General features: G+C 39.6%; 1 protein-coding gene across 16 annotated transcripts in view; it reads left to right on the top strand.

Annotated features, from left to right (window-relative positions):
* Positions 1–24,673, top strand: part of CEP295 (centrosomal protein 295) — a 75,868-nt gene that overhangs the window by 19,285 nt on the left and 31,910 nt on the right. For 13 of the 16 annotated variants that reach the window (XM_024255922.2, XM_054524927.1, XM_054524931.1 and 10 more), the window contains 10 exons: positions 2,746–2,929; positions 3,151–3,318; positions 6,826–7,047; positions 10,857–10,949; positions 11,104–11,207; positions 14,678–14,815; positions 15,505–15,602; positions 15,867–19,371; positions 21,656–21,818; positions 21,957–22,100. In XM_024255922.2, the coding sequence (XP_024111690.2) occupies positions 2,746–2,929; positions 3,151–3,318; positions 6,826–7,047; positions 10,857–10,949; positions 11,104–11,207; positions 14,678–14,815; positions 15,505–15,602; positions 15,867–19,371; positions 21,656–21,818; positions 21,957–22,100 (4,819 nt within the window). The remainder of the gene's footprint in view (positions 1–2,745; positions 2,930–3,150; positions 3,319–6,825; positions 7,048–10,856; positions 10,950–11,103; positions 11,208–14,677; positions 14,816–15,504; positions 15,603–15,866; positions 19,372–21,655; positions 21,819–21,956; positions 22,101–24,673) is intronic. The other 3 variants (XM_054524929.1, XM_054524937.1, XM_054524933.1) reach the window with 1 other exon arrangement.

Raw genomic sequence — 24,673 nt, forward strand, 5'->3', positions numbered from 1 at the left:
AAACATAGCATAAAAATGATTCATCTTATTAGAAGTCTGATTTTATTTTCTGAATTTGACTAATGCATTTGGATGTTTTAAATACCCATCTTAGGAATGAGTTTTTAAGTACTTCTTAAAAATGCATTGGAAATTAAATTTTCTTATGAAAGGTTATTTTTATAGTTTGAACTAAATCATGAGCTTCTCCCTTAAATTTTTAGCTTTTATAAACTAGGAGTGAATTATGACTAAAATAACTGAATGTCTGAATTATTATCAGTAATTCTTCCCATCTAAGGTTTAAACCTATAGTAAAATGACACAAAAAGCAGTCATAAATTGAACAGATTCTTCCATAAAAGCAGTAGTGTTTAGTAGTTAAGCAAGTGGGCTTCACAGTCATTCTGCCAGGATTTATCTCTCTTTTTCACCACTCAGCTGTTTGATCCCAGGCAGATTAGTTAACCTCTCTGAGTTCTGTTTCATGTGTTGTTTTTTTTTTTTTTGAGACAGAGTCTCACTCTGTCACCCAGGCTGGAGTGCAGTGCTGGGATCTTGGCTCACTGCTACCTCCACCTCCCAGATTCTAGCAATTCTCCTGCCTCAGCCTCCTGAGTAGCTGGGACTACAGGCTCGTGTCACCACACCCAGCTAATTTTTTTTTTTTTTTTTTTTTTTGAGACAGAGTCTTGCTCTATCACTTAGGCTGGAGTACAATGGCGCGATCTCGGCTCACTGCAACCTCCACCTCCTGGGTTCAGGTGACTCTCCTGCCTTGGCCTCCCAAGTAGCTCAGACTACAGGCGCATACCACCACGCTTGGCTAATTTTTGTATTTTTAGTAGAGACAGGGTTTCACCGTGTTAGCCAGGACAGTCTCGATCTCCTGACCTCATGATCCGCCTGCCTCAGCCTCCCAAATTGCTGGGATTACAGGCGTGACCCACCGTGCCCAGCCCAAGTTTTTTGTATTGTTAGTAGAGACGGGGTTTCACCATGTTGGTCAGGCTGGAACTCCTGACCTCAAACAATCTGCCTGCCTCGGCCTCCCAAAGTGCTGGGATTACAGGTGTGGGCCACCAGGCCTGGCTGTTTTTTTTTTTTTTAACCTCCCCTGCCACACCTCTCCTGATCATCTGTTTTGTGAGGATTAAATGAGTTTAGTAAAGCCCTTGGAAATGTGCCTGGAATTTCATAAGCTCAGTAAATGTTAGTGGTAGTGGTCATTGTTATAAATAATCCAAAAGGAATAATATACTAGCTTGCAGTGAGCTAGAATAGTACACTTACTCAAACAACTTTAGATAATTAGAATCTTAGTATAAATGAAATAAGTTCGTTTATAATTTTATTCCTTTTCAGGGCATGGCAAAAAAAATTCATCTTCAAAAGACAAAATAGTTAAAACTTTACAAAAGAATAAGTAATGTATATATGTTAGCACTTTTTAATTTATTTTTATTTATTTTTTATTTTTTGAGACAGTGTCTCACTCTGTTGCCCAGGGTAGAGTTCAGTGGCATGATCTTGGCTCACTGCAACCTCTGCCTCCTGGGTTCAAGCGATTCTCCCGCCCCAGCCTCCCGAGTAGCTGACATTTCAGGCGCGTGCCGTCACGCCCTGCTACTTTTTGTATTTTTAGTAGAGATGGGATTTTGCCATATTGGCCAGGCTGGTCTCGAACTCCTGACCTCAGGTAATCTGCCTGCCTTGGCCTCCCAAAGTGCTGGGATTACAGGTGTGAGCCACTGTGCCTGGCCCATTACCACTTTTTTAATGCAGGATTTCTCTACGTTATAGTAGACTTAATGTTCCTTATATAAGAAGGTTGTTAAAAAAACCGTGCAATCTCACTGCTAATAGAGGATTCATTTTTCTTGTCTGAACCTTTTTGCTGCATACTGTATTGTGGCCTGGGACCTTATTTCCTTCTAGTGTCTGTATTAACTAATATTTGACTTCTACCTGCTTCTCCAGTTTTATCTTCTCTCCCTAATCATCCTTGCCCTCCATGCCCTAGCTATAATGAACAGTGTGCTATTTTCTGAATATCCCATGCCTTCATCTCCATACTGTTGTGCTGCAGTTTTTTTCTTACATGTACTCATTCTCTTTCACCCACTTTTGTCTGGCTAAATCCTTATCCCAAGGAACGAGAAGTCTTGCCTTGTTCTCCCTCCTTACCTTCTACCACCAAAATTCCATTAGATAACCTCATTAAAACACTGCTTAAACTTTCATATTAGCCAAGAAATACATTCAGATCTCATTTAATAATGGAAATTCATAAGAGTGTGAAGTAACAAGAAATATTCTATGTTAAGCCACAGTCACCCTGGGTCTTGGTGCTTACCTGAGATAGGTATATGGAGAACTGGAACAAAGTACATCACAGGAGCCATGGCAACTTATATAGACATTAACTTCATGACTTTCCTCAGAAAGGAAGACTGTAGCTGGCAGAAACTTTTTGCAGCTTTATGGCCTAACCAGTACCACTCTTTCATAGTACTTACTAACATAACACTACTTATTTGTTGGTCTTACTACTAGGGTAGGGTTGAGATTGTGTCCCTAACAATGTGGTATCTGGTATTCAGCAAATAATTGTTGAATGAATAAATGTCTGTCTTTTGGCTGAACAAATAATAGGAGAGGAGAGAAGCTTAGACCCTGATCCTCATTTCCCCTACCTGCAACACTGTTAATATTACCATACAAAGTTTGTGACTCAGTTTTTGTTAATTCTCTTTATTCTTGAAGAATCAGGAGAAACTAATGAAAGAACTCAAACAGCTACAGCAAGAGGACCTGGCACGTAGGAGACAGACTGTAGCACAAATGCCGCCACAATTAGTTGAACTTCCATACAAACGCAGTGAAATGAAAGAAGACTGGCAGAGAGAATTGGAATTTGCCTTTGAAGATATGTACAATGCAGACAGGAGTAAGATATTTTCAATAGGGCTTTCAATAGTGGTTTTATACGTTTTGGTGGGAAAATATGTTTGTAATGATAAAGCAGTTTTTATCTTGAAATGAGTTCTCAGTTTGAAGGAGGCCCCCCATATTTTAGATTGAGACATTACCATGGCCTTTGCATTTTTGTGATCCAGTTATTTTTAATCATTTTGGAATGGAAACATGTCTCTGTTTTTCTTTTTTAAGAGGTGAAAGGGAGTCTGATTCTGCACCTTGAACCAGAGCCCTTGCCCACTGTGACTGATCAGATCCAAGATGAAGAGCTGGACCTTTCAATAGAACAAGAAAATTTGGGTGCAGCTGAAGACCTTCCAGTGACAGAAGCTGAAATAATATGTTCTAGTGAAACAGATGGTAAAAACCCTTCTGAGCTAAATATTACAGTATTTCACAGAAAAAAAAATGCTAACCATTAGCCAGCAGTTAGGAAAATCTGATCCGATTTAAGTGCAAGCAATGAGTAATACTGATGGGAGCGGTAGCTAAAGGATACAATGTTTTTATATTTCCATCATTGACGATCCTTTTTCATATGTGTAGGAGGAAAGTTTATTCAGACGTACAGATGATCTGAAGATTTTCAGGTTATTTGAGTTAGGTGCTCAATTCTGAACTCATTAGAAAGGTTGCATGGTAAACATATCTGACAGCAATAACTTAAGCATACCCTGAGAATGACCCTGTGTGGCATACACACCTGAATGTGTGTTCTGAGCTAGGGAATCTGGGAGTAGCCAACCTGGAGGTTCATTTCTTGTCTATGAGGAACATCTGAGCCCCTGTCCCATCCCGTGGAACATGAGCCGTACAGAGGATCAAGGTGTCAAGTTTTGGGTTGAATGAAAGTTGTCAGGTGGAGATCGTTAGGAAAAGGGTACTAAGTGAGAGTGCTATTTAAACTGCATGCTTTTTGCAAGCGATTGCAGTTCTTCTGTCCAGCCTGCTGCCACTGGACTCTCCCTTATATGTATGCCCTCAGTGAAACCCCACATCTCATTGGCTAGCTCTGGATCTCTTATTTGGCCTCTTGAACGTGGTGCCATCCCCATTTGAGTGAGTAGAGGTTCAGCACAACAAAGATCAGCATAGACTTGTCAGATCATCAGAGAGCCTACTGGTGTTCGGTTATTTCTAGGTACTTCGTGTGTAATGATGGATAGCACAAATTTTGATCTGTCAAACATCTCTATCTCCAACATTCTGAACTTTTTTACTTGGCTGTCCCATAGTTAAAACTGCATGTCTATCAATAAATTTATGATCTTCTCTTGCCTACTAAAACTGTCTCTACCTATCTTTTCTATCTTAGTGAATGGTATCACAGTCTGCAGTTACCCAAGCCAGATCACTGGGAGTTACCTTTAATACTTTCCTTTTACCTGCATGTCTCCTTAAAGACCAAGTCCTCTTCATGGAATTCAGCTATTTTCACCCCGTATCTACTGGTATTTCCTTTGTTTAAAACCACTGAGGCTTTCTTATCGTCTTTACCCTACACCGTGAACATAGCATTTTGGGATTCCAACTTTATATAGGCCTCCTATTATGTAGGCCTCCCATATCTACTGGTATTTCCTTTGTTTAAAACCACTCAGGCTTTCTTATCATCTTCACCCTACACCGTGAACGTAGCCTTTTGGGATTCCAACTTTATGTAGGCCTCCTATTAGACTCGTCAAGTGAGAGCTCTAGGTCTTATTCATGTCTCCTATGCCTACATTGTTGTCCAAACAGAAGCCTAAGGTTACTACCAGGAACTGGAGAAAAAAAAGCAGCAGCAGCTTAAGGTTACTATGTTTTGACTTTGGCATAAGCCTGGCAGAAGATGGTTTCAGGACTGACTTGCCTTCCCTCCAAGCTTTCCACTTAAATTTCATTTCTGTCCTCTGCAGAACGTTTTCATGCCAGGTCAGCAGTGTCTTTGTCAGTTTGTTTGTTTTGAGATGGAGTCGTGCTCTGTTGCCCAGGCTGGAGTGCAGTGGCACGATCTTGGCTCACCACAACCTCTGCCTCCCGGGTTCAAGTGATTCTCCTGTCTCAGCCTCCTGAGTAGCTGGGACTACAGCCACACACCACCATGCCTGGCTAATTTTTGTATTTTTAGCAGAGACGGGGTTTCACTATGTTGGCCCAGGCTGGTCTTGAACTCCTGACCTGTGACTCGCCCACCTCTGCCTCCCAAAGTCCTGGGATTACAGGCATGAACCACCGCGCCAGGCCAGCAGTGTCTTTAAAAAGATATTCTTACGGCCAGGTGTGGTGACTCATGCCTGTAATCCCAGCACTTTGGGAGGCCGAGGTGGGAGAATCATTTGAGTTCAGGAGTTCGAGACCACCCTGGCCAACATGGTGAAACCCTGTCTCTACCAAAAATACAAAAATTAGCCAGGTGTAGTGGCACTCACCTGTAATCCCAGCTACACGGGAGGCTGAGGCAGGAGAATCGCTTTAACCTGGGAGACAAAGGCTGCGGTGAGCCGAGATCGCACCACTGCACTCCAGCCTGGGCAACAAGAGTGAAACTCCATCTTAAAAAAAAAAAAAAAGATATTTTTACTCTTTTATGCAGCTTTTTCAGTTATTTTCATTGGGAGTATCAATATCTAGTTTGTCACAATGGAAGTCTTGCCTAATCTAAAGGGGCAGTTACACTTTAGCTCCTGCTGATCTCATTTGGTCTTATTGGCTTGGTGTTGCCAAGTTGTTTGTTTGTTTGTTTGAAGCTAGGAATCTCATTGTTTTTAAAAATCCTCACTTTTAAATATTGGCAATGAATTTACTTCTTAAAAATGAGTGGGTTGTGGACTAATGGTAAATGAAAGAAGCCAGGCAGAAAAATAATACCTAAATATATGATTCCGTGTTTATATGAAGGTTTTAAAAAAACAGGCAAAACTAATCTGTGATCTTGGGGTTAAAGTAGTGGCTGTTTTTAGGGGTGTATTGACTGGGAAGGGACATGAAGGAACCTTAGTCCTGGTAATGTTCCACATGATCTGAAAGGTGCTATATCGACATATGTAAAATTCAGTAAGCTATACACTTAAGTTTTTGTGCACCTTGTTCTTTGTAAATTATAACTCAATTGGAATTTTTTTAAATATAAGTTAGACAAAACTACAATCTGCCTATTTTCAACCTCTTAAAGATATTCTTAAATTTTATTCCTTGACTAAGCCAGAGAAATATGTACTTGCATCACACTTTTGTCCTCTTAGATAACTGTTCTTATTATACTGAGTTTTGGCATTAAACTATCAGCCCACATGGGAAAATGTTTGAAGAAATACTTGTGTTGTTTTTTTTGTTTTTGTTTTTAACTGAAGGGATCTCTGTGTGAAGATGGATGGGAGACATTTTTCCCAGATAGTGCCAAGAATAATTTGGGAGCAGTTGATTTGCTTTTATGGCTGTGATGTTTTCCTCTGTAGCTCACAAAGAAATACAGAGCCATATTTGGGACTATTCTCTAGTGTAGACTATAGAACCTCACAGCATATGTTTTCAATACTAATCTTACCAGCAAATTAATTAGAAGTTACACATTCAGTTGTCATTTAGCAAGCAAAATAAACATCTTCCTGATAAGTTTTTTAGGCTTGATATTTGTGTTGCATACATGCTTGTGGAAAATACTTGAAGTTTGGCACTTTTACTATTTTCAGTTGAAAAAATTATTTCTAGTTATAATGATTGGAGTCAGATAGCATTGTTGTATATACTGTTAAATTGTAAATATGAGGAAAATAAAATTGTGCTTTTAACTAGTAGTTATAGCAGTAACCGAATATAAGATGGAGCAATTTGCCTGGTAATACAGTAGATGCTAAATAAGTTTTTTCCGTTTTTTCTTTCTTTTAGTTCCCTTGGTAATGAAGACCCAACAGATTCCTTCAAAAGTTCTTTTTAAAAAATTATTAAATAAGATCCGAAGCCAAAAATCTCTCTGGACAATTAAATCTATGTCTGAGGATGAAAGTGAAATGATTACGACTGTTAGTGAAATTGAGAGTAAAGCACCAACGGTTGAGTCAGGAGCAATTGCCAGCGAAGAGAGAACGTTATCCTCTGGGCAGGAACAAGGTATTTCTCTCCAAGAGTCTCATTTTCTATAAACCCTTTTAAGTTGTTCAAAAGTAGGTTCATTTCTGAAAAATCAAAGAATAGAGGTTAAAAGGAACAAAACATAATCCTGCTAATTAAAAGCAACAAAGAAACATTATAAAAGCCTTAGTGAATCTTCTTCCAGACCACTTTTAATCTAATATAGTTATTTCTATATATTAATTGCAAAGTAATCAATGAATCAAAATTAACCAGTTCCTTATTGATATGTTCAGGCTGTTTTCTAATTTTTCTTGGCATTTTTGTGCTACAGTGGGCATCCTTTTAGTGAACTCTTTGCCCACGTCTTTATTTCCTTAGGAAGGACTCTTTAAAGAATAACTCCTAATCAAAGGATATATGAACATGTTAATGGCTTTTGAGCGTGTTGTATTCCCACCAGATATTTGGTTTCTTATTTGCTAATTTTAAATAATTTTCTGATTGGAAAAATAGGCTATTAACTATATTTCCAGAAGTTATAAAGTATCTTTTCACATATTATTCAAATATCTCCTCGATTGGGATTATTTTTAAAATGTGATTAGATTTGTATAGAAATGTTTTGCTTCTATGCTTTTGATAAGAGTGACTTGTGGTCTATATTTGGGTTTTGGATTTTATCCTGTGTCCCACAGGAAGCCTTCTTGAAGTATTTTCTTCCCTTGGCCCCTTGACAGTACCTTCCGTTGGTTTTCCTACTTTACTATTTTCTCTTGCACTTTCTTCGCTGTTTATCCACATCTCCACGATGACTAACCATTGTTAGTCATTGGTTAGTCTAGAGCTCATTCCGCAAGTCCCTTCTCTTTATATCAAAACTCCCTAGTTGATCTCAAATGTCACACTTTACATTATCAGCTATATACTGATGTCTCCCAAGTGTGCATTTCTATTTTTGGCCTCCTGTTTGAACTCACCTTACTTATTTAATTGTTTCCTTCTCTTGTATATCTAATAATATCTTAAATTTGTTCAGAAGTGACCTGTTGATATCCCCTCCTACCACATATCTGCTTTTCCTACAGTATTCCACATTTCAGTATCTGGCAATGTGTTAATTCCCTTGCTCAAGCCAAAAAGCTTATAGTCATTCTGGTTCACTCTTTTCATATCTTATGTATCTTATGTCCAAACTATTAGCTGATCCAGTTGGTCCTACCCTCAAAATATATCCATAGTCCAACCATTTCTTTCCACCTACATCCTAGCTTAAGCCATGTTCATTTTTTCTAGGGTAGATTCTTGTAGTAGCCTGCTATCATCAGCCTTTGCACCTCCCTGTTATTGTCTATTAACATAGTGGTCCTCTTAAAAACAAGTAATCTCATGTCATTTCTTTGGATGAAGCCCTCCAGTAACTGTCAGTTTCACTCAGTAAAAACCAGAGAGTTTATAGTGGTTTCAAAGCCTTATGTGACCTGCACACATACACCCCCACCACCACTACTCCCATACTCACTACCTCTCTGACTTCATTTGCCTGCCACACCTCCCTACCCATCTTCTGCACTGTAGATGCCAGCTTGCTCACTGTTTCTCAAACAGCAAACATAGGACTCGTGGTCTTAGCAATTGCTAATCTTTTTGACTAGACTTCTCTTTTTCTTGGGTATTTCCTTGACTCACTCCCTCACTTCCTTCACATGTTTACTCAACTATCTCTTTCTCAGTAAGGCCTTTTCTGACTATATAAAATGGCACACTTCTACCACTCCCCACCTCTACCCCGACCTTCATACCTTTTACTTCCTATCCCCTTCACCCTGCTTTCCCCCCATAGCTCTTATCAATATCTGATGGGCCCAGTAAAGTGACTTTGGTGCTTATTTTGCTTATTGTCTTAATGCCTACCCCACCCATCCGTAAGGACAGGAGCTTTGATTTTCTACATTGCTATGTCCCCAGAGTCTAGACTACTGCCTCGTACAAAACAGGTGCTCAGTTAACATTTGTTGAATTAATTGAATAATTTAAAGCAAGAGAGGTAAATTTGGAATCTAGACATGTATATTTAAAGCCATGGGCATAGAAAACCACTTGGAGGGGAAATAATTTAGTGAAAAGAGGGCTTGTAAGACCATCGGAGGGATTCCAACATCTAGAAGATGGCTAGAGAAAGGGCAGATAGCAAAGTCAGTAAAAGGAGTAGCCAAAGAAGTAGGGGAGAATATGGTGTTGAAATCCAAAAAAGGGGACTCTCATAGTCAATCCGTGACCAAGTTCTTTTGATAAAGGGCCTGGCCGGGCGGCGCGGTGGCTCACACCTGTAATCCCAGCACTTTGGGAGGCCCAGGCGGGTGGATCACGAGGTCAGGGGGTCAAGACCATACTGGATAACACGGTGAAACCCCGTCTGTACTAAACATACAAAAAATTAGCCGTGCATGGGCTGGATGCGGTGGCTCATGCCTGTAATCCCAGCACTTTGGGAGGCCGGGGCGGGCAGATCACAAGGTCAGGAGATTGAGACCATCCTGGCTAACATGGTGAAACCCCATCTCTACTAAAAATACTAAAAAGTAGCCGGGCATGGTGGTGGTGGGCACCTGTAGTCCCAGCTACTTGGGAGGCTGAGGCAGGAGAATGGTGTGAACTTGGGAGTTGGAGCTTGCAGTGAGCTGAGATTGCGCCACTGCATTCCAGCCTGGGCGACAGAGCGAGACTCCGTCTCACAAAAAAAAAAAAAAAAAAAAAAGTGAGCCAGGCGTGGTGGCGGGCACCTGTAGTCCCAGCTACTCGGGAGCATGAGGCAGGAGAATGGTGTAAACCGGAGGCAGAGCTTGCAGTGAGCTGAGATCGCGCCACTGCATTCCAGCCTGGGCGACAAAATGAGTCTCCGTCTCAAAAAAAAAAAAGATAAAGGGCCAATATGAGCAGGCTTTCACCATTCTCATCTTGCTTTATTCTCCCCCTTGCCTGACTAAAACCATTCACACTGATCTCTCAGTTCCTTGAATGAGGCAAGGTTTGTTTCTTTATCCTCATGGGGCCTTTTATACCCGTTGGTCTGTCTGGAAAGGTCTCCTATACATCTTCGCGTTGTTTACCTGGCTGGTTCTTCCTTACCTTTCAAGTGTCTGCTTAAATGTCGTTTCCTCAGAGAAATATTTCATCTTGCCCAGATTTATTATACTCTATTGTATAACCCTTCACTTTTCTTATATAGTACTTATTACAATTTCTAATTTTATAATTTTTTCTGGGATAATTATATGATGGTTCTGCCACCTACTCTGTAAAGCCTCCTTGAGGCATTTTCTCATTTACTGTGGTATCCCCAGCATCTGCCACATAAGTAGGTGCCGAATGAATTAATGAGTGAATGAACGGATAGCTCCATGCAGACTATCTTGCTACCCAAATATGATCAGAACAAATTGCTTTAACTTCCTTCTCTGCTCTGGTTTCACAAATTATTTTTTAAAAACCTAGTATCCAGATATATCAAAGATACATTGACATTTTGTTAGCTTCTCCTTTTTAACTTTGATACTTTGTTGTTTCCACTCTTTTTATGCTTTTCTCCTGTGTTTGAAACCCTATCAGCGTATCTTTTAAATCAGTTCTTCACGTTTTCACAATTTCAGTCTTTCATCTCTGTTGTTATTATTAGGCTTGGGTTTAATGAGAAATATATCTGATCATCAGGAAGGTGACTGGATCTTAACTAGATGACACATTCAGATGGCCCTAGATTGAATCTGTTAATACCAGAATTTTGTTATTTTGCTTTAAGTTTGACAATGATTATATATTCATAATAACAGTGCTGTTATCTATTACAGTTGTTGAAAGTGATACACTAACAATTGAGTCTGGACCACTTGCTAGTGAAGATAAACCACTTTCGTGTGGTACAAACTCTGGAAAAGAACAAGGTATTTCTTTTTATCACATTCTCAAATTAAATTTGACTGCTTGCATCTTTTTTTTTTAAAATAAAATTACATGTGATATATTAAGAAAGGGCATTATAGTGGTGTCAAAATTCTAAATTATTGAAACTAATTTTTGTTTGGGTCATTCCCCTAGAAATAAATGAGACTCTGCCTGTCACAACTGTAGCTCAGAGTTCAGTTCTACTTCATCCTCAAGAAGCAGCAGCCAGGATTAGAATGTCAGCAAGGCAGAAACAGGTAATTTGAAATTTTATTTTTAAAGGTTTATTTTTGCCCTAGGTACTATTATTATATAATTTTGTTTGACCAATGAAGTTTGTCTTAATGTCTGGCTAATTTTGATATCATGTTTTTGACATTGTCTTACACAAACATTCAGCTGATAAAATGTGTGTTGTCTTTGCTCATACTGCTCATTCAACCCTTATTGTGTCTGCTTTATATTTTATATATTTGTATAGATCTTCCCTATAAAATTTATTAGCTTTTAAAAAGCAGAGACTATCTTCTTTAAAAAATTCAATTTATCCTACACAGTTTCTGATACAATGCTTTGTACATAGCAAGTATACAATAAATAATTGTTGAATTAACAAGTCCTTGTCATAATATTAGACACTCGGATGGGCTTTGTAATCCCGCAAATTTTTTGAAAAATAATACTTCAGAGGAAAAACTTTTAATATACAGCCCCCTTTTTTTGCTCCGTCGCCCAGGCTGGAGTACAGTGACATGATCATCGCTCACTGCAGCCTTGACCTCCTCAGTTCAATCCTCTGACCTCAGCTTCCTGAGTAGCTAGGACTACAGGTATAGGCCACCATGCCCAGCTAATTTTTTTTTTTTCCTAGTAGAGATGACGTCTTGCTATGTTGCTCAAGCTAAACTGCAGCTTCTTTAGGCCGGGCATGGTGACTCATGCCTGAAATCCCAGCACTTTGGGAGGCTGAGGTGGGCAGATCACTTGAGCCCAGGAGTTTGAGACCGACCTGGCCAACCTGGTGAAACCCTGTCTCTACTAAAAATACAAAAATCAGCCAGGTGTGGTGACATACATCTGTAGTCCCAGCTATCCAGGATGCTAAGGTGGGAGGATTGCTTGAACCCAGGAGGCGGAGGCTGCAGTGAGTCAAGATCACACCACTGCACTCCAGCCTGGATGACAGAGTGAGATTCCATCTCAAAAAAAAAAAAAAAAAAAAAAAAAAAAAAGGCTAGGCCCGGTGGCTCACGCCTGTAATCCCAGCACTTTGGGAGATTGAGGCGGGTGGATCCACGAGGTCAGGAGATTGAGACCATCCTGGCTAACACGGTGAAACCTTGTCTTTACTAACAATACAAAAAATTAGCTGGGCGTGGTGGCGGGCGCCTGTAGTCCCAGCTACTCAGGAGGCTGAGGCAGGAGAATGGCGTGAACCCAGGAGGCAGAGCTTGCAGTGAGCTGAGATTGTGCCACTGCACTCCAGCCTGGGCGACAGAGCGAGACTCTGTCTCAAAAAAAAAATCCTCCTTAACTTATAACTTTGGTCTCATCTACTTTTAATAAAATATTTTTTTAACCCAACTTATCTTGAAGGAGGCTAATTATTACTAAGCAGGCCAGTTTATAGTCCTAGTTAGTTTTTTCAGAAATACAGCTGGGGAATGATAATTCCGTGAGCCAGTATTTCTTCTCAGATAAATACTTTCTCAGGCTGGGCGCAGTGGCTCATACCTGTCATCCCAGTACTTTGGGAGGCTTAGGCGGGCGGATCACCTGAGGTCAGGAGTTTGAGACCAGCCTGGCCAACATGGTGAAATCCCATCTCTACTAAAAATACAAAAATTATCTAGGTGTGGTGGTGCGCACCTACAATTCCAGCTACTCAGAAGGCTGAGACAGGAGAATCGCTTGAACCCAAGAGGCGGAGGTTGCAGTCAGTCAAGATTGTGCCACTGCATTCGCCTAGGCGACAAGAGCGAAACTATCTCAAAAAAAAAAAAAAAAAAAATTTCTCATCAATAGTCTAGAACAGTATTGTTCAGTAGCACTTTCTGTGATGATGGCAATGTTTTATATCTATGTACAGTATGTACCTGTTAGCCACATGGGCTGTTGAATAAAATAGTTAGTGTAACTGAGGAACTGAATTTTAAGTTTTATTTAATTTTAATTAAATTTAAGTAGTCATACAAAGCTAGTAACCACTGTATGGACAGTACAGTTGTAGATGTACTACAGAACTGTAAACAGTCTAAATTCAGGGGCTCCTATGAGTAAGGGAAAGTAAGGAAGAGGAACTGTCTGGGAACTCAGTTGAAGCCACTGTTGCCTAACTAGGAGTAGGTAAAGAATCAGGTCAAAACATTTTTTATTTTGAAAACAAGATCATTGTTCATTATCTCTAGTAGAAGTGCTGCTCTTTATATAATAAAACAACGTGCATTCCTTTTTTTACTTATTCAGTAAATACTTGTCTATCAGGGACTGTAGAGTAGTCCCTGCTTATCCACAGTGTATATATGTTCCAAGAACCCTCGTGGATGCTTGATAGTACCAAACTGTGGATAATATTGATTCCTGTATATTCTATGGGTGAATTTATTTTTCCTTCTTTATAGTTCCACTGATGGAAGATTTACTTTTACCATAGATCTTAGCAATCAGCGTATAATTTTTTTTCTTTCCTTATTGAGAACTTTCAGCTTTTCACTAAAAGGAAGCACTTTACAGCCTGTCTTTGACATATCAAAATTGCCAGCATTACTGCTCTTATGCTGTGGAGCCATTATGAAGTAAAATAAGGGTTATTTGAACACAAGCACTGTGATGCTGCAACAGGCAAGTTTTTGTAACCAAGATGGCTACTAAGTAACAAATGGCCTGGTCCAGTTTACAGCATGGATATGCTGGACAAAGGGATTATTCGTGTTTTCAGCAGTACAGAGCAGGACAGTGCAAGATTTCATCACACTACTTAGAATTGTGCATAATTTAAAACTTATGAATTATTTCTGGAATTTTCTATTTAAGATTTTCTGGCTGCTGTTGACCCTGAGTAATTAAACCACAAAAGCTAAATTGCAGATAGGAGGAGACTAAGGTGCTGGATTTGGCAGGCTAGTTTTGTCCTCATGAAACTCATAGTTACTCAAACATGTTCATATTACTTAGAGTGTGAGTGTGCTTGTATAGTATTAGAGTTTATGTGTTATCTTTCTGCCATTTCCTTCTGTTCCATGCCTGACAAAAAAGACACAGAATGTTGTTCATTGCTTCTAGATAACTGTCCCTCTTAATGAGTATGGTTAAGAAGTCAAAGTATTTTAGGAGACCTTGATATTTAATTTCTTTAGTCATTATTTATACTATTAAATGTGTGAACATAGAATTTGGCCATACATCATTTGCTACTTCAAGGTAGTTCTTCAGGGGTGATCAGGGTTTCCCTGTGTTCTCAGAAAGTAGAAATAGTTAATGTATTTATTCTTTCTTTTCCTTCTGCCTTTTTTTACTTCTATCCCTTTTTCTCTTTTTCCCATTTCCCATCTTTTACTCCCATCCTCAGTCTGTCAGTGACAACAACAGAGATAAAGCATCACCACTTACTTCTTTGAAAATTGGTACCCTTGGTGAAGAAACCTAATTTCTTTTAAATGGAATGTGTGTTAGTTTTGCCTTTGTATGAGTTTGTTGTTAATAGATCAATAGTATTTTTGTTACCTAGATAATGGAAATAGAAGAGCAGAAGCAAAAGCAATTGGAATTACTTGAACAAATTGAACAGCAGAAATTAAGATTAGAAAGTGACTGCTTCAGGGCTCAGCTGGAAGAAGAAAAAAGAAAAAAAACTCAACCGACTGGGGTAGGATGCAGAAAATCTCATCACTACGTAAATCATTTGGTGGGGGTGGGGGGCAAGAAAATATGAGCACTTGTAGCGTTTAGAAAAGTAAAATGGATGGCTGGGTGCGGTGGCTCATGCCTGTAATCTCAGCACTTTGGGTGGCTGAGACAGGCAGATCACTTCAGGTCAGGAGTTCGAGACCAGCCTGGCTGATGTGGTGTAACCCCATCTCTACTAAAAATACAAAAATTAGCTGGGCGTGGTGGCACGTGCCTGTAATCCCAGCTACTCTGGAGGCTGAGGCAGGAGAATCACTTGAACCTGGGAGGTGGAGGTTACAGAGTGAGACTCCATCTCAAAAAAATAATAATAATAAAAGTAAAATGCCTTTGTAATTCTTATTTGGTCTTTTTTTGATATAATGTATGTATATATGAATAAATTTGCATCAGTTACGGCTTTCATCTTTCAGTTTCTATAGGATACTAATAGATACGACCATGGTTTGTAGGTAATGCGTACATTGAGCTTTTGGACCTGCACTAAAGGAGAGTGACAGATTAGTTCATTTCTTACTAATGGAAATGCCAGTCATTTTATAAAAAATAAAGCTGTATGGAAGTTTACAATTATAGAACTTTATGTAAAAATACTTCAATACTTACTTCTAAATTTGCTTTTTAATTAGTAACTTTGTCTTTTATTAGGTTGATATTGCTCCAGCATCATGCACTGTAATTTCTGATGAAGATAGTCATAGGCAGATGATTCGTAACTATCAACATCAGCTTTTACAACAAAACAGGTATTAGCTAGGGTATAATTTATATGTGATCGTATGTGGCTACATTTTTAGGATTTATTATTTCATTTATATGAGGATCTAATTTGGATTTCCTTAGAATTATGGCATTTAGAACTGCCATTCTTAAAGGACAATGTGAGCGTAATTTCTTTTCACCATGAGTATTGCCAACCCTAGATTGCTGTTTGTTAAATTTAATGTATAGACATGGGGCTTTTTATTTTTCGTTAAAAAACAATAATTGTTTGCTTTTGTTTTTGGTAGGTTACACAGGCAGTCTGTTGAAACAGCCAGGAAACGATTACTTGAATATCAAACTATGTTAAAAGGAAGGTGTCCATCGATGTCAGCTCCATCATTGATAACTGATTCTGTTATATCAGTGCCATCATGGAAATCTGAGAGACCAACTGCTATATCAGAGCATTGGGATCAAGGTCAGAGACTCAAGTTGAGTCCTAACAAATACCAACCCATACAACCTATACAGACCTCCAAATTAGAACAAGATCATTTTCAGGTAGTGAGACAAAATCACTTTCCACAAAGACAGGTGGAAACAACAGAAACATTAGGCGCTTCAGATATTTTAACCAATCAAGCTTTAGAATCACAAGAACATCTAAGTCAATTCTTTCAGACTGAAACACAACAGAGAGACTATAAATTGGTCCCCAAAGATTCTGAGACACTTTCAAGGGCTTTGTCACATGACAGGCAGCTAATATCACAGGATGCTAGAAAAATATCTGAAACATTTAGGGCAACAACTTTTCAAAGTTTAGAATCCCAACAATTGTTCTCAGAGAATAGTGAAAATGTATCTTCCCATCTAACTGAACCTTCTTCATTTATACCACTGGTACCTCAGCATGCTTTTAGTTCTCTGCCTGTTAAAGTTGAATCAGGAAAAATTCAAGAACCCTTTTCAGCCATGAGCAAAAGTACAGTTTCCACAAGCCATTCTATAATCAGCCAAGTGCATGATAGGCGTTTGCTGCCGTCAGAGAATATCACAGCCCAGCAAGGTAATATGAAGGCCCTCCAAGAACAGTTAGACCTACAGAAGAAAGTTCTTCAGGCAAGACAAGAAGCTCAGGAACAGTTGCTTTTGTGCAAACAGAAAGAATTGGAACAGCAAACTGGCCTCTCGGTATTCCTTCCCTTGGTAACTCCAGATTCATCTGCTTTATTGCCTTCTGCCAAAGCAGATTTGGGGAGAATCCAGGAATCTTCACCAACCAAGAATAATACTGCAGTTTCCTCAGACCATCATGTGATCTCACAACTTCAGGATAGGCTTTTGAGTCTTTCACAGCCTATCCTATCACAGCAAAATAATTTTAAATTTCTCCAAGAGCAGTTGAATATTCAGAAGGATAGCCTTCAGGCTAGGCGAGAAGCCCAGGAAGTATTGTATGTACATAAACAGAGTGAATTGGAAAGAAGAGTATGTTCTGAACAGGCTGAGCCCTCTTTCCCATTTCAGGTAGCTCAGCATACATTTAATTCACTACCATCTGCTGATACAAAATCTGGAAAAACACAGGAGCAACATTCATCTAAGAGCGAGAAAGGACTTGTTTCATGCCAATCTGACATCCCCAAATCTCAGGATGGGTCTTTGAGTTTCCTACAGCAGTTCCTACCTCTACATGATAGTTTGAAGTTGCTCCAAGAACAGTTGACTAAACAGAGGGATACTCTTCAGGCTCGGCATGAAGCTCAGGTGGAATTACTTTTGCATAGACAAAGAGATTTGGGGGACAGTAAGTCTGGGCTGGTGAGCTCTTCATCCTCACCAGTGGTTGTTCAGCATTCAGTTGCTTCACAAGCTTCTACTAAAGCTGAGCCTAGGAGAATTCAGGAGTTTTATTTATCTGAGAAGGAGAATGTAGGTCCCTCCAGTCATTTGACAATCCCAACATTTCAGGATAAGTCTCTTAGTTTTCCACAGCATAGCCTGCCACAGCAAGAAAATTTGACAGTACTCCAAGAACAGTCACAAATACAAAGGGTAATACTTGGTGCTAAAGAAGGAACTCAGGAATTTGTACACACAGAAAGTGAACTGGAGAAAAGAATTTCTTCTGAACAGACTGGCACCTCCTCATCCCTTTCCCAGGTGGATGAATCTGAGAGATTCCAAGAATGTATATCAATCAAGAGTGACAGTACCATTCCCTTAAGCCATCCTAAGATCCCAAGATGTCAGGAAAGACTTTTGAGAGTTTCACAACGTATGCTACCTCTACAAGATAATTTGGAGGAACACCAAGCATGGCTAGACACTGAGAAAGAAGCCTTTCATTTCAGCCAGAAAACCCAAGAAAATACATCTTCTGAACAAACTGGCTCATCTTCATTCATACCCCACTTGGTACAGCTTTCATTTACTTCGTTAGCTTCAGCTGAGTCTGGCACAATCCTGGAACCTCTTTTTACAGAGAGTGAAAGTAAAATTTTTTCAAGCCACCTTCAGATCCCACAATTGCAGGATAGACTTTTGAGGATATTGCAACTTATCCAGCCTCAACAAGATAATTTGAAGGCACTTCAAGAACAGTTAGCTACACAGAGGGAAGCCATCATTCTAGCTAGACAAGAAGCTCGGGAAGAATTACTTTTACATCAGAGTGAATGGGAGGGAAGAATATCTCCTGAGCAGGTTGACACCTCTTCCTTACCCCTAGTACCACAGCATTCATTGGCCTCATTACCTCTTACTGAATCTGAAAGAAACCAAGAACCATGTTCAATTAACAGTGATAATATGGTATCCTCAGGTCACTCAGAGATATCAACATTGCCTGATGGGCTGTTGGGTTTATCACATCTTGTTTTACCTCAACAAGATAATTTGATTGCACTTGAAGAACACTTGCATGCACAGACAGATTTCCTTCCTTCTATTGGGAAAACCCAGAAAGAATTGGTTTTGTCAAAACCATGTAAATTTGAGGAAAAGGTATCTTCTGAGCATTTTATCCAGTCTCACCATGGTGATTTGCAGGCACTTCAACAGCAGTTAGATACACAGAAGAAAGCCATTCGATCTATACAGGAAGTCCAAGAAGAATTGCTTTTGCAAAGATTAAGTGAATTGGAGAAAAGGGTATCATCTGAACAAGTTAGCTCCTCTTCCTTCATATCCCAGGTGCCTGTTGCTGCCTCTGAAAGAACCCAGAAGTCTTTCCCAACCAAAAGTAATGATACTGTTTCCTCAAGTCATTGTGAGATTCCAAGATTACAGGATAGACTTTTGAGTTTAACACAGCCTATTCTGCCTCAGCAAGATAATATGACAGCACAATTGGATGCACAAAGGGAAGTGATGTATTCTTATGAGAAACCCCAGGAAGAACTGTCTTTAAACAAACAAAGAAAGTTGAACAAAAGTGAATCTGCTGAGCATACTATCCCCTCTTTGTTTCTACCCAAGGAAACAGAGCATTCGTTTATTCCACTACCTTTTGCAGAAGCTAAACCTAAAAGCACTTGTGAATTGTATTCATCCCAGAATGAACATGCAGCCCCCCAAAGTGATCCTGTGATCCCAGGGTTTCAAGATAGACTTTTGAGTTTTTCACAGCCTGTCTTAACTCAGCAAGATAACTTGGGACTTCAGAAGCAGTTGGATCTACAAAGAGAAGTTCTGCATTATAGCCAGAAAGCCCAAGAAAAATTGCTTGTACAGAGACAAACAGCATTGCAGCAGCAGATACAGGAACATGAAGAGACTTTGAAGGATTTCTTTAAAGACAGTCAGGTATGTTTTAAACCTGAATAATAATGAAGCAATAGAAGTTTAAACCCAAATCAGTTTTTAATACTAGGATTACAAGTTTTCAGTTATTGAGAAAAAGTGGTTTGACCTTAACTGTGCTTTGATTTTTCACCCTAAATGATGTGGAAGTTAAAACAAAAATCGATCCACCCACATGGTGTTTATGAGGTTAATAGTTATGTGAAGCCCAATTAATTTTATTTTTTAAATTTTCTTTTGTTTTTGCTTTTTTTTTTTTTGAGACAAGGTCTCGCTCTGTTGTCCAGGCTGGAGTGCAGTGTGGCACCATGTTGGCTCACTGCAACCCCTACCTCCTGGGTTTAAGTGGTTCTTGTGCCTCAGTCTCCCAAGTAGCTGGGATTACAGACGTGTACCACCATGCCTGGCTAAATTTTGTATTTTTTTTTAATAGCGACAGGGTTACGCCATGTTGGTGAGGTTGGTCTCAAACCAACCTCGCCTCCCAAAGTGCTGGGATTACAGGTGTGAGCCACCGCACCTGGCCCAAAGCTCAGTTAATTTCACCTGCAAACACACCACAAAACAATGTAGATTCTTATTTTAGAGTTTCGTTTTAATGGATTTTAAGCTTACCATAAGATTTAAATTGTAAAAATAACTGGTTAACAGAATTTCTCTTATGCAGCAACAGACATTGTGCTCTTTGTTGACATTTATATACAAATCAAAATCAATACCATCTTTTTTCTCAAGTGACACTATTATGGTTTGTTGTAAAACTGGCATGATTTTAGCCTGATGTAGAGCTGGACCGGCTGCTTTTATCTGAATTGTTCATAAGACTCTGGCCCAGTGACTCATTCATAGTTGCCCTATCTGGGAGACAAGAGTATGTTCTAAATTTGAATGTATCTGTTTTATTTTAAAAGGCCAGTTCTGCTGGGCTGGTGACTCAGGCCTATAATCCCAACACTTTGAGAGGCCGTTTCAGGTGGATCTCCTGAGCCCGGGAGTTCAAAGTCAGCCTGGGCAACATGGCGAAACCCTGTCTTTACAAAAAAATACAAAAATTAGCCAGTCATGGTAGCATGTACCTCTAGTCCTAGCAACTCTGGAGGCTTAGGTGGGAGGATGACTTGAACCCAGGAGGTTGAGGCTGCAGTGAGCTGTATTATGCCACTGTACTCCAGCCTGGGCGATGAGGGAGACCCTATCTCAAAAAAATAAATAAATGAAAGGCCACTTCCTAAATTTATTATTTAGTCTAAATAGAATTCTACAAATCCTTTGATGTCGAGAAGAAGCTTGAGTTGGGTTCAGGAAGAGTTAATGTCTAGAGATTTACTGGTCATTTAAAGGAAAAGTAATGGCAAAAGAAAAGCAGAGGAAAATACTCAAATATAATCTCTTATGGAAAGATGCAATGGAGGCTAAGTTTTTTTTTTGTTTTTTGTTTGCTTGTTTGTTTTTGAGACGGAGTCTTCCTCTGTCAGCAGGCTGGAGTGCAGTGGCGTCATCTCGGCTCACTGCAACCTCTGATTCCCTGGTTCAAGCGATTCTCCTGCCTCAGCCTCCCAGGTAGCTGGGATTACAGGCACGCACCACCATGCCCAGCTAATTTTTGTATTTTTTGTAGAGACAGGGTTTTGCCATGTTGCCCAGGCTGGTCTCAATCTCCTGACATCATGATCTGCCCACCTCGGCCTCCCAAAGTGCTAGGATTACAGGCGTGAGCCACTGCACCTGGCTGTAGGCTAAGTTTTTAAGTCCAAGGCTGTGAATGGTTGTTGTTTTTGTTGTTGTTGTTGTTTTTTGAGATGATATCTTGCTCTGTTGCCCAGGCTGCAGGCTGGATCGCAGTGGCACAATCTTGGCTCACTGCAACCTCTGCCTCCCAGGTTCAAGTGATTCTCCTGCCTCAGCCTCCTAAGTAGCCAGGATTACAGGCATGTACAACCACACCCAGCCAATTTTTGTATTTTTAGTAGAGACGGGGTTTCACCATGTTGGCCAGGCTGGTCTTGAACTCCTGACTTCAGGTGTCCTGCCCACCTTGGCTTCCCAAAGTGCTGGGATTGCAGGCGTGAGCCACCGCGCCTGGCCGCGAATGGTTGTATTTTCAATGGAAATATCCTTTTGGCATTAGAAGCATATCTTATTTTTTATATATAGATAAAATCGTGGATTGATGGAACTATTTATTTGGTTGACATTCTAATTTAAGAAGAGAGATATAAATCTAATGAATAATTCTTCACATGATCCCCCAACTTGTGTTTCCCCACCCTCATCTCCACTTTTTCAGATAAGTAAGCCCACAGTTGAAAATGATTTAAAAACCCAGAAGATGGGGCAGCTCAGAGAGTGGTTTCCTAATACACAAGATCAAGAAAATATTAGGCATGCAGATAGGAACAACTCTGATGATAATCATTTGGCTTCAGAAGATACTAGTGCCAAGCAAAGTGGTAAGATAATTGTGTTTGATTGTAATTATTTCACTGATTATTCCTTGTTTTCGTCCCCTGTAGCTTGCTAGTTGAAGAAAAGTTAGAAGTATGTTAATAGATTTTGTATTGTATCTGACTTTGTCATTGACTTAATAGGTGAGCATCTGGAAAAAGATCTGGGGAGAAGATCCTCAACGCCACCTGTAGCAAAAGTCAAATGTGGTTTGGACTTAAACCAGCATGAACTTAGTGCTATACAAGAAGTAGAGTCACCAGCAAGTGGCAGAACTTCTATACTAGGTAAATAGATGCTTTGATAAAACAAGATTTTTAAATAATTTGCTAGTTTTCTACTTTTTTTTAGATGGAGTCTTGCTCTGTTGCCCAGGCTAGAATGCAATGGTGTGATCTCAGCTCACTGAAACCCCTGCCTTCTGGGTTCAAGCAAATCTCCTGCCTCAGCCTCCCCAGTAGCTGGAATTACAGGCACCCGCCACCACACCCAGCTAATTTTTGTATTTTTAGTAGAGACAGGGTTTCACCATGTTGGCCAGGCTGGTCTTGAACTGCTGACCTCAGGTGATCTGCCTGCCTCAGCCTCCCGAAGTGCTGGGATTACAGGCGTGAGCTACTGCACCTGGTCTACATTTTTTCAGAGTGCTAAATGTTTTTTGTTAAACTTATAGCAGAAAAGGGAGATGGAAAAAAAAAAAAAAAAGAAACCTAGACTGACTTTCATGAAAAGGAAAAAAATGGTTTATGTAAACAGTATTTAAAATTTGGACTTAAGGAAATGTGGCATTGGTAATAACTATGACTATGTAGTTTCTTTATCTTGTATATGGTGAAACCAACTTATTGTAGACAAAAATTTTTTGATTCTGCATGTTCTGACACTCTTGCTCCCCCTGTTTCCTTTCATATCTGGCTTCTAAATGTGTTTCTTTAGGATACACTCAGGTTTTTTTTTTTTTCTCTTTTCCTTTGTCACTTTCTACTTTCCTACCTTCACTGTTCTTTTCTTATATTTTTATAGGATTATTATGCTTAAATCCTGGCTTTATGGTCAATTAGAACAGATATATTTATTCACTGTACTATTTTCTACATCCAGGTGTCAGAAAAAATAATAAAACTCCCATCCCTCTAATTCTTTTTTTTTTTTTTGAGACAGAGTCTCGCTCTGTCGCCCAGGCTGGAGTGCAGTGGGGCAATCTCAGCTCACTGCAACCTCCGCCTTCCAGGTTCTTGCCATTCTCCTGCCACAGCCTCCTGAGTAGCTGGAACTAGAGGCACCCGCCGCCACGCCCGGCTAATATTTTATATTTTTAGTAGAGACGGGGTTTCACCGTGTTCGCCAGGATGGTCCCCATCTCCTGACCTTGCGATCCGCCCGCCTCGGCCTCCCAAAGTGCTGGGATTATAGTCGTGAGCCACTGCGCCCGGCCCCATCTCTGTAATTCTTAATAAATAGTCTTACGTGAATTTCATAATTTTTTTTAGAATTCAGATTCACTAAATAATTTTCTTGATCAAATTTATCAAAATAAATTATTTTTTAAAGGGGAACATTAGCCTTGTCAATAGAAAGGTACTTAGAAGTTGTATCCTCGTTAGTATAGTAGTTGAAAAAAAAAGCTGTAATGTTAATATTAGCTGTTTTGATCTTCAGCTATAAAATATTGTACCTGTGTTTCTGAGCGTTTGAAAGAATTAAGGGAGATATGCCAGGTGCAGTGACTCACACCTGTAATCCCAGCACTTTGGGAGGCTGAGATGGGAGGATCGAGACCAGCCTGGTGTAACACAGGGAAACCCCATCTGGTGGCGCTTGCCTGTAGTGTTCAGCTACTTGGGAGGCTGAGGTAGGAGGCTCACTTGAGCCCAGGGGGTTGAGACTGCAGTGGTTTCTTTTAAGTCTAGGAGTAAGTCTAAATAAGTCAAGACCCCTAGGTAGGTGAACTAAAATCCCTACCAAAACCGCTGGTAGGTGAACTACCAGGCCCTCATGATCTTTCTCTTCCTCCCTTCAAGATTTAGTAAGTGTCATTTGTTTGGTAAACTTATTCAGATTTCCTTCTCATGTAGTCTTGGTCTTATCATAGCCTTTACCATACTTCTTAGGGTAATACTTCTATCATCATATTACATGCAAGTAATTAAAAAAGGGAAATAGCACTGAAAGGTATCACATAAAACAGCAGTTCTTCCTGCCCCCTACACACCCTTTAATACCACTCTCAGAGGCAGTTACTTTTCAGGTATTTTAAGTATTTCTTCTTGTATTTACTTCCATAGTTGCAGTGGGTTTAAGCAAAAATTAAGCTAAATTGTCATTATGGTGATACATAGACCTTTTTCGCTGCTGAGTCCATTAGTATATTATGTTATTATATTTTATTTTTCTAAACTTTTTTCGTGTAGTAAATTGTCTTATTTATTTAATTTGCTTAAAGTTTTTAGAGTGTCTGTCTTTCCACTCTCTACTACTTCAGTTAAATACCTCTCAATATAATGTAGTTTGCACTATTTTCTCTTTTTGTGGAACACCTTTTAGTTGGAAGTTGTATGGGCCATGCTATGCATTCTTAACAAGGGTGTTTTTCCCCCAGAGGGATAAAAATTGGCTCTTGGGGAGGTGAAAAAAAACTTTTGCTATTTATATGTACAAAGCACAAATATGCATAAACAGATATACAGTATATTTGTGGTTATTAAAACTGAAGGGGGTAGAGGCAGTTTGAAAAGGAAAAGTCTAAAAAGACTCCTTAAGGGATGATAAAAATAAGATTGAGAAATACTGATCTATATTGATTTTTCCATTTTTTCTTTTTCTTTTTCTTTGGGTTTTGTTTTCTGGGCTAATTTTCTTA

Source organism: Pongo abelii, chromosome 9 (assembly GCF_028885655.2).
Source record: "Pongo abelii isolate AG06213 chromosome 9, NHGRI_mPonAbe1-v2.0_pri, whole genome shotgun sequence".
Taxonomy (NCBI): Eukaryota; Metazoa; Chordata; class Mammalia; order Primates; family Hominidae; genus Pongo; species Pongo abelii.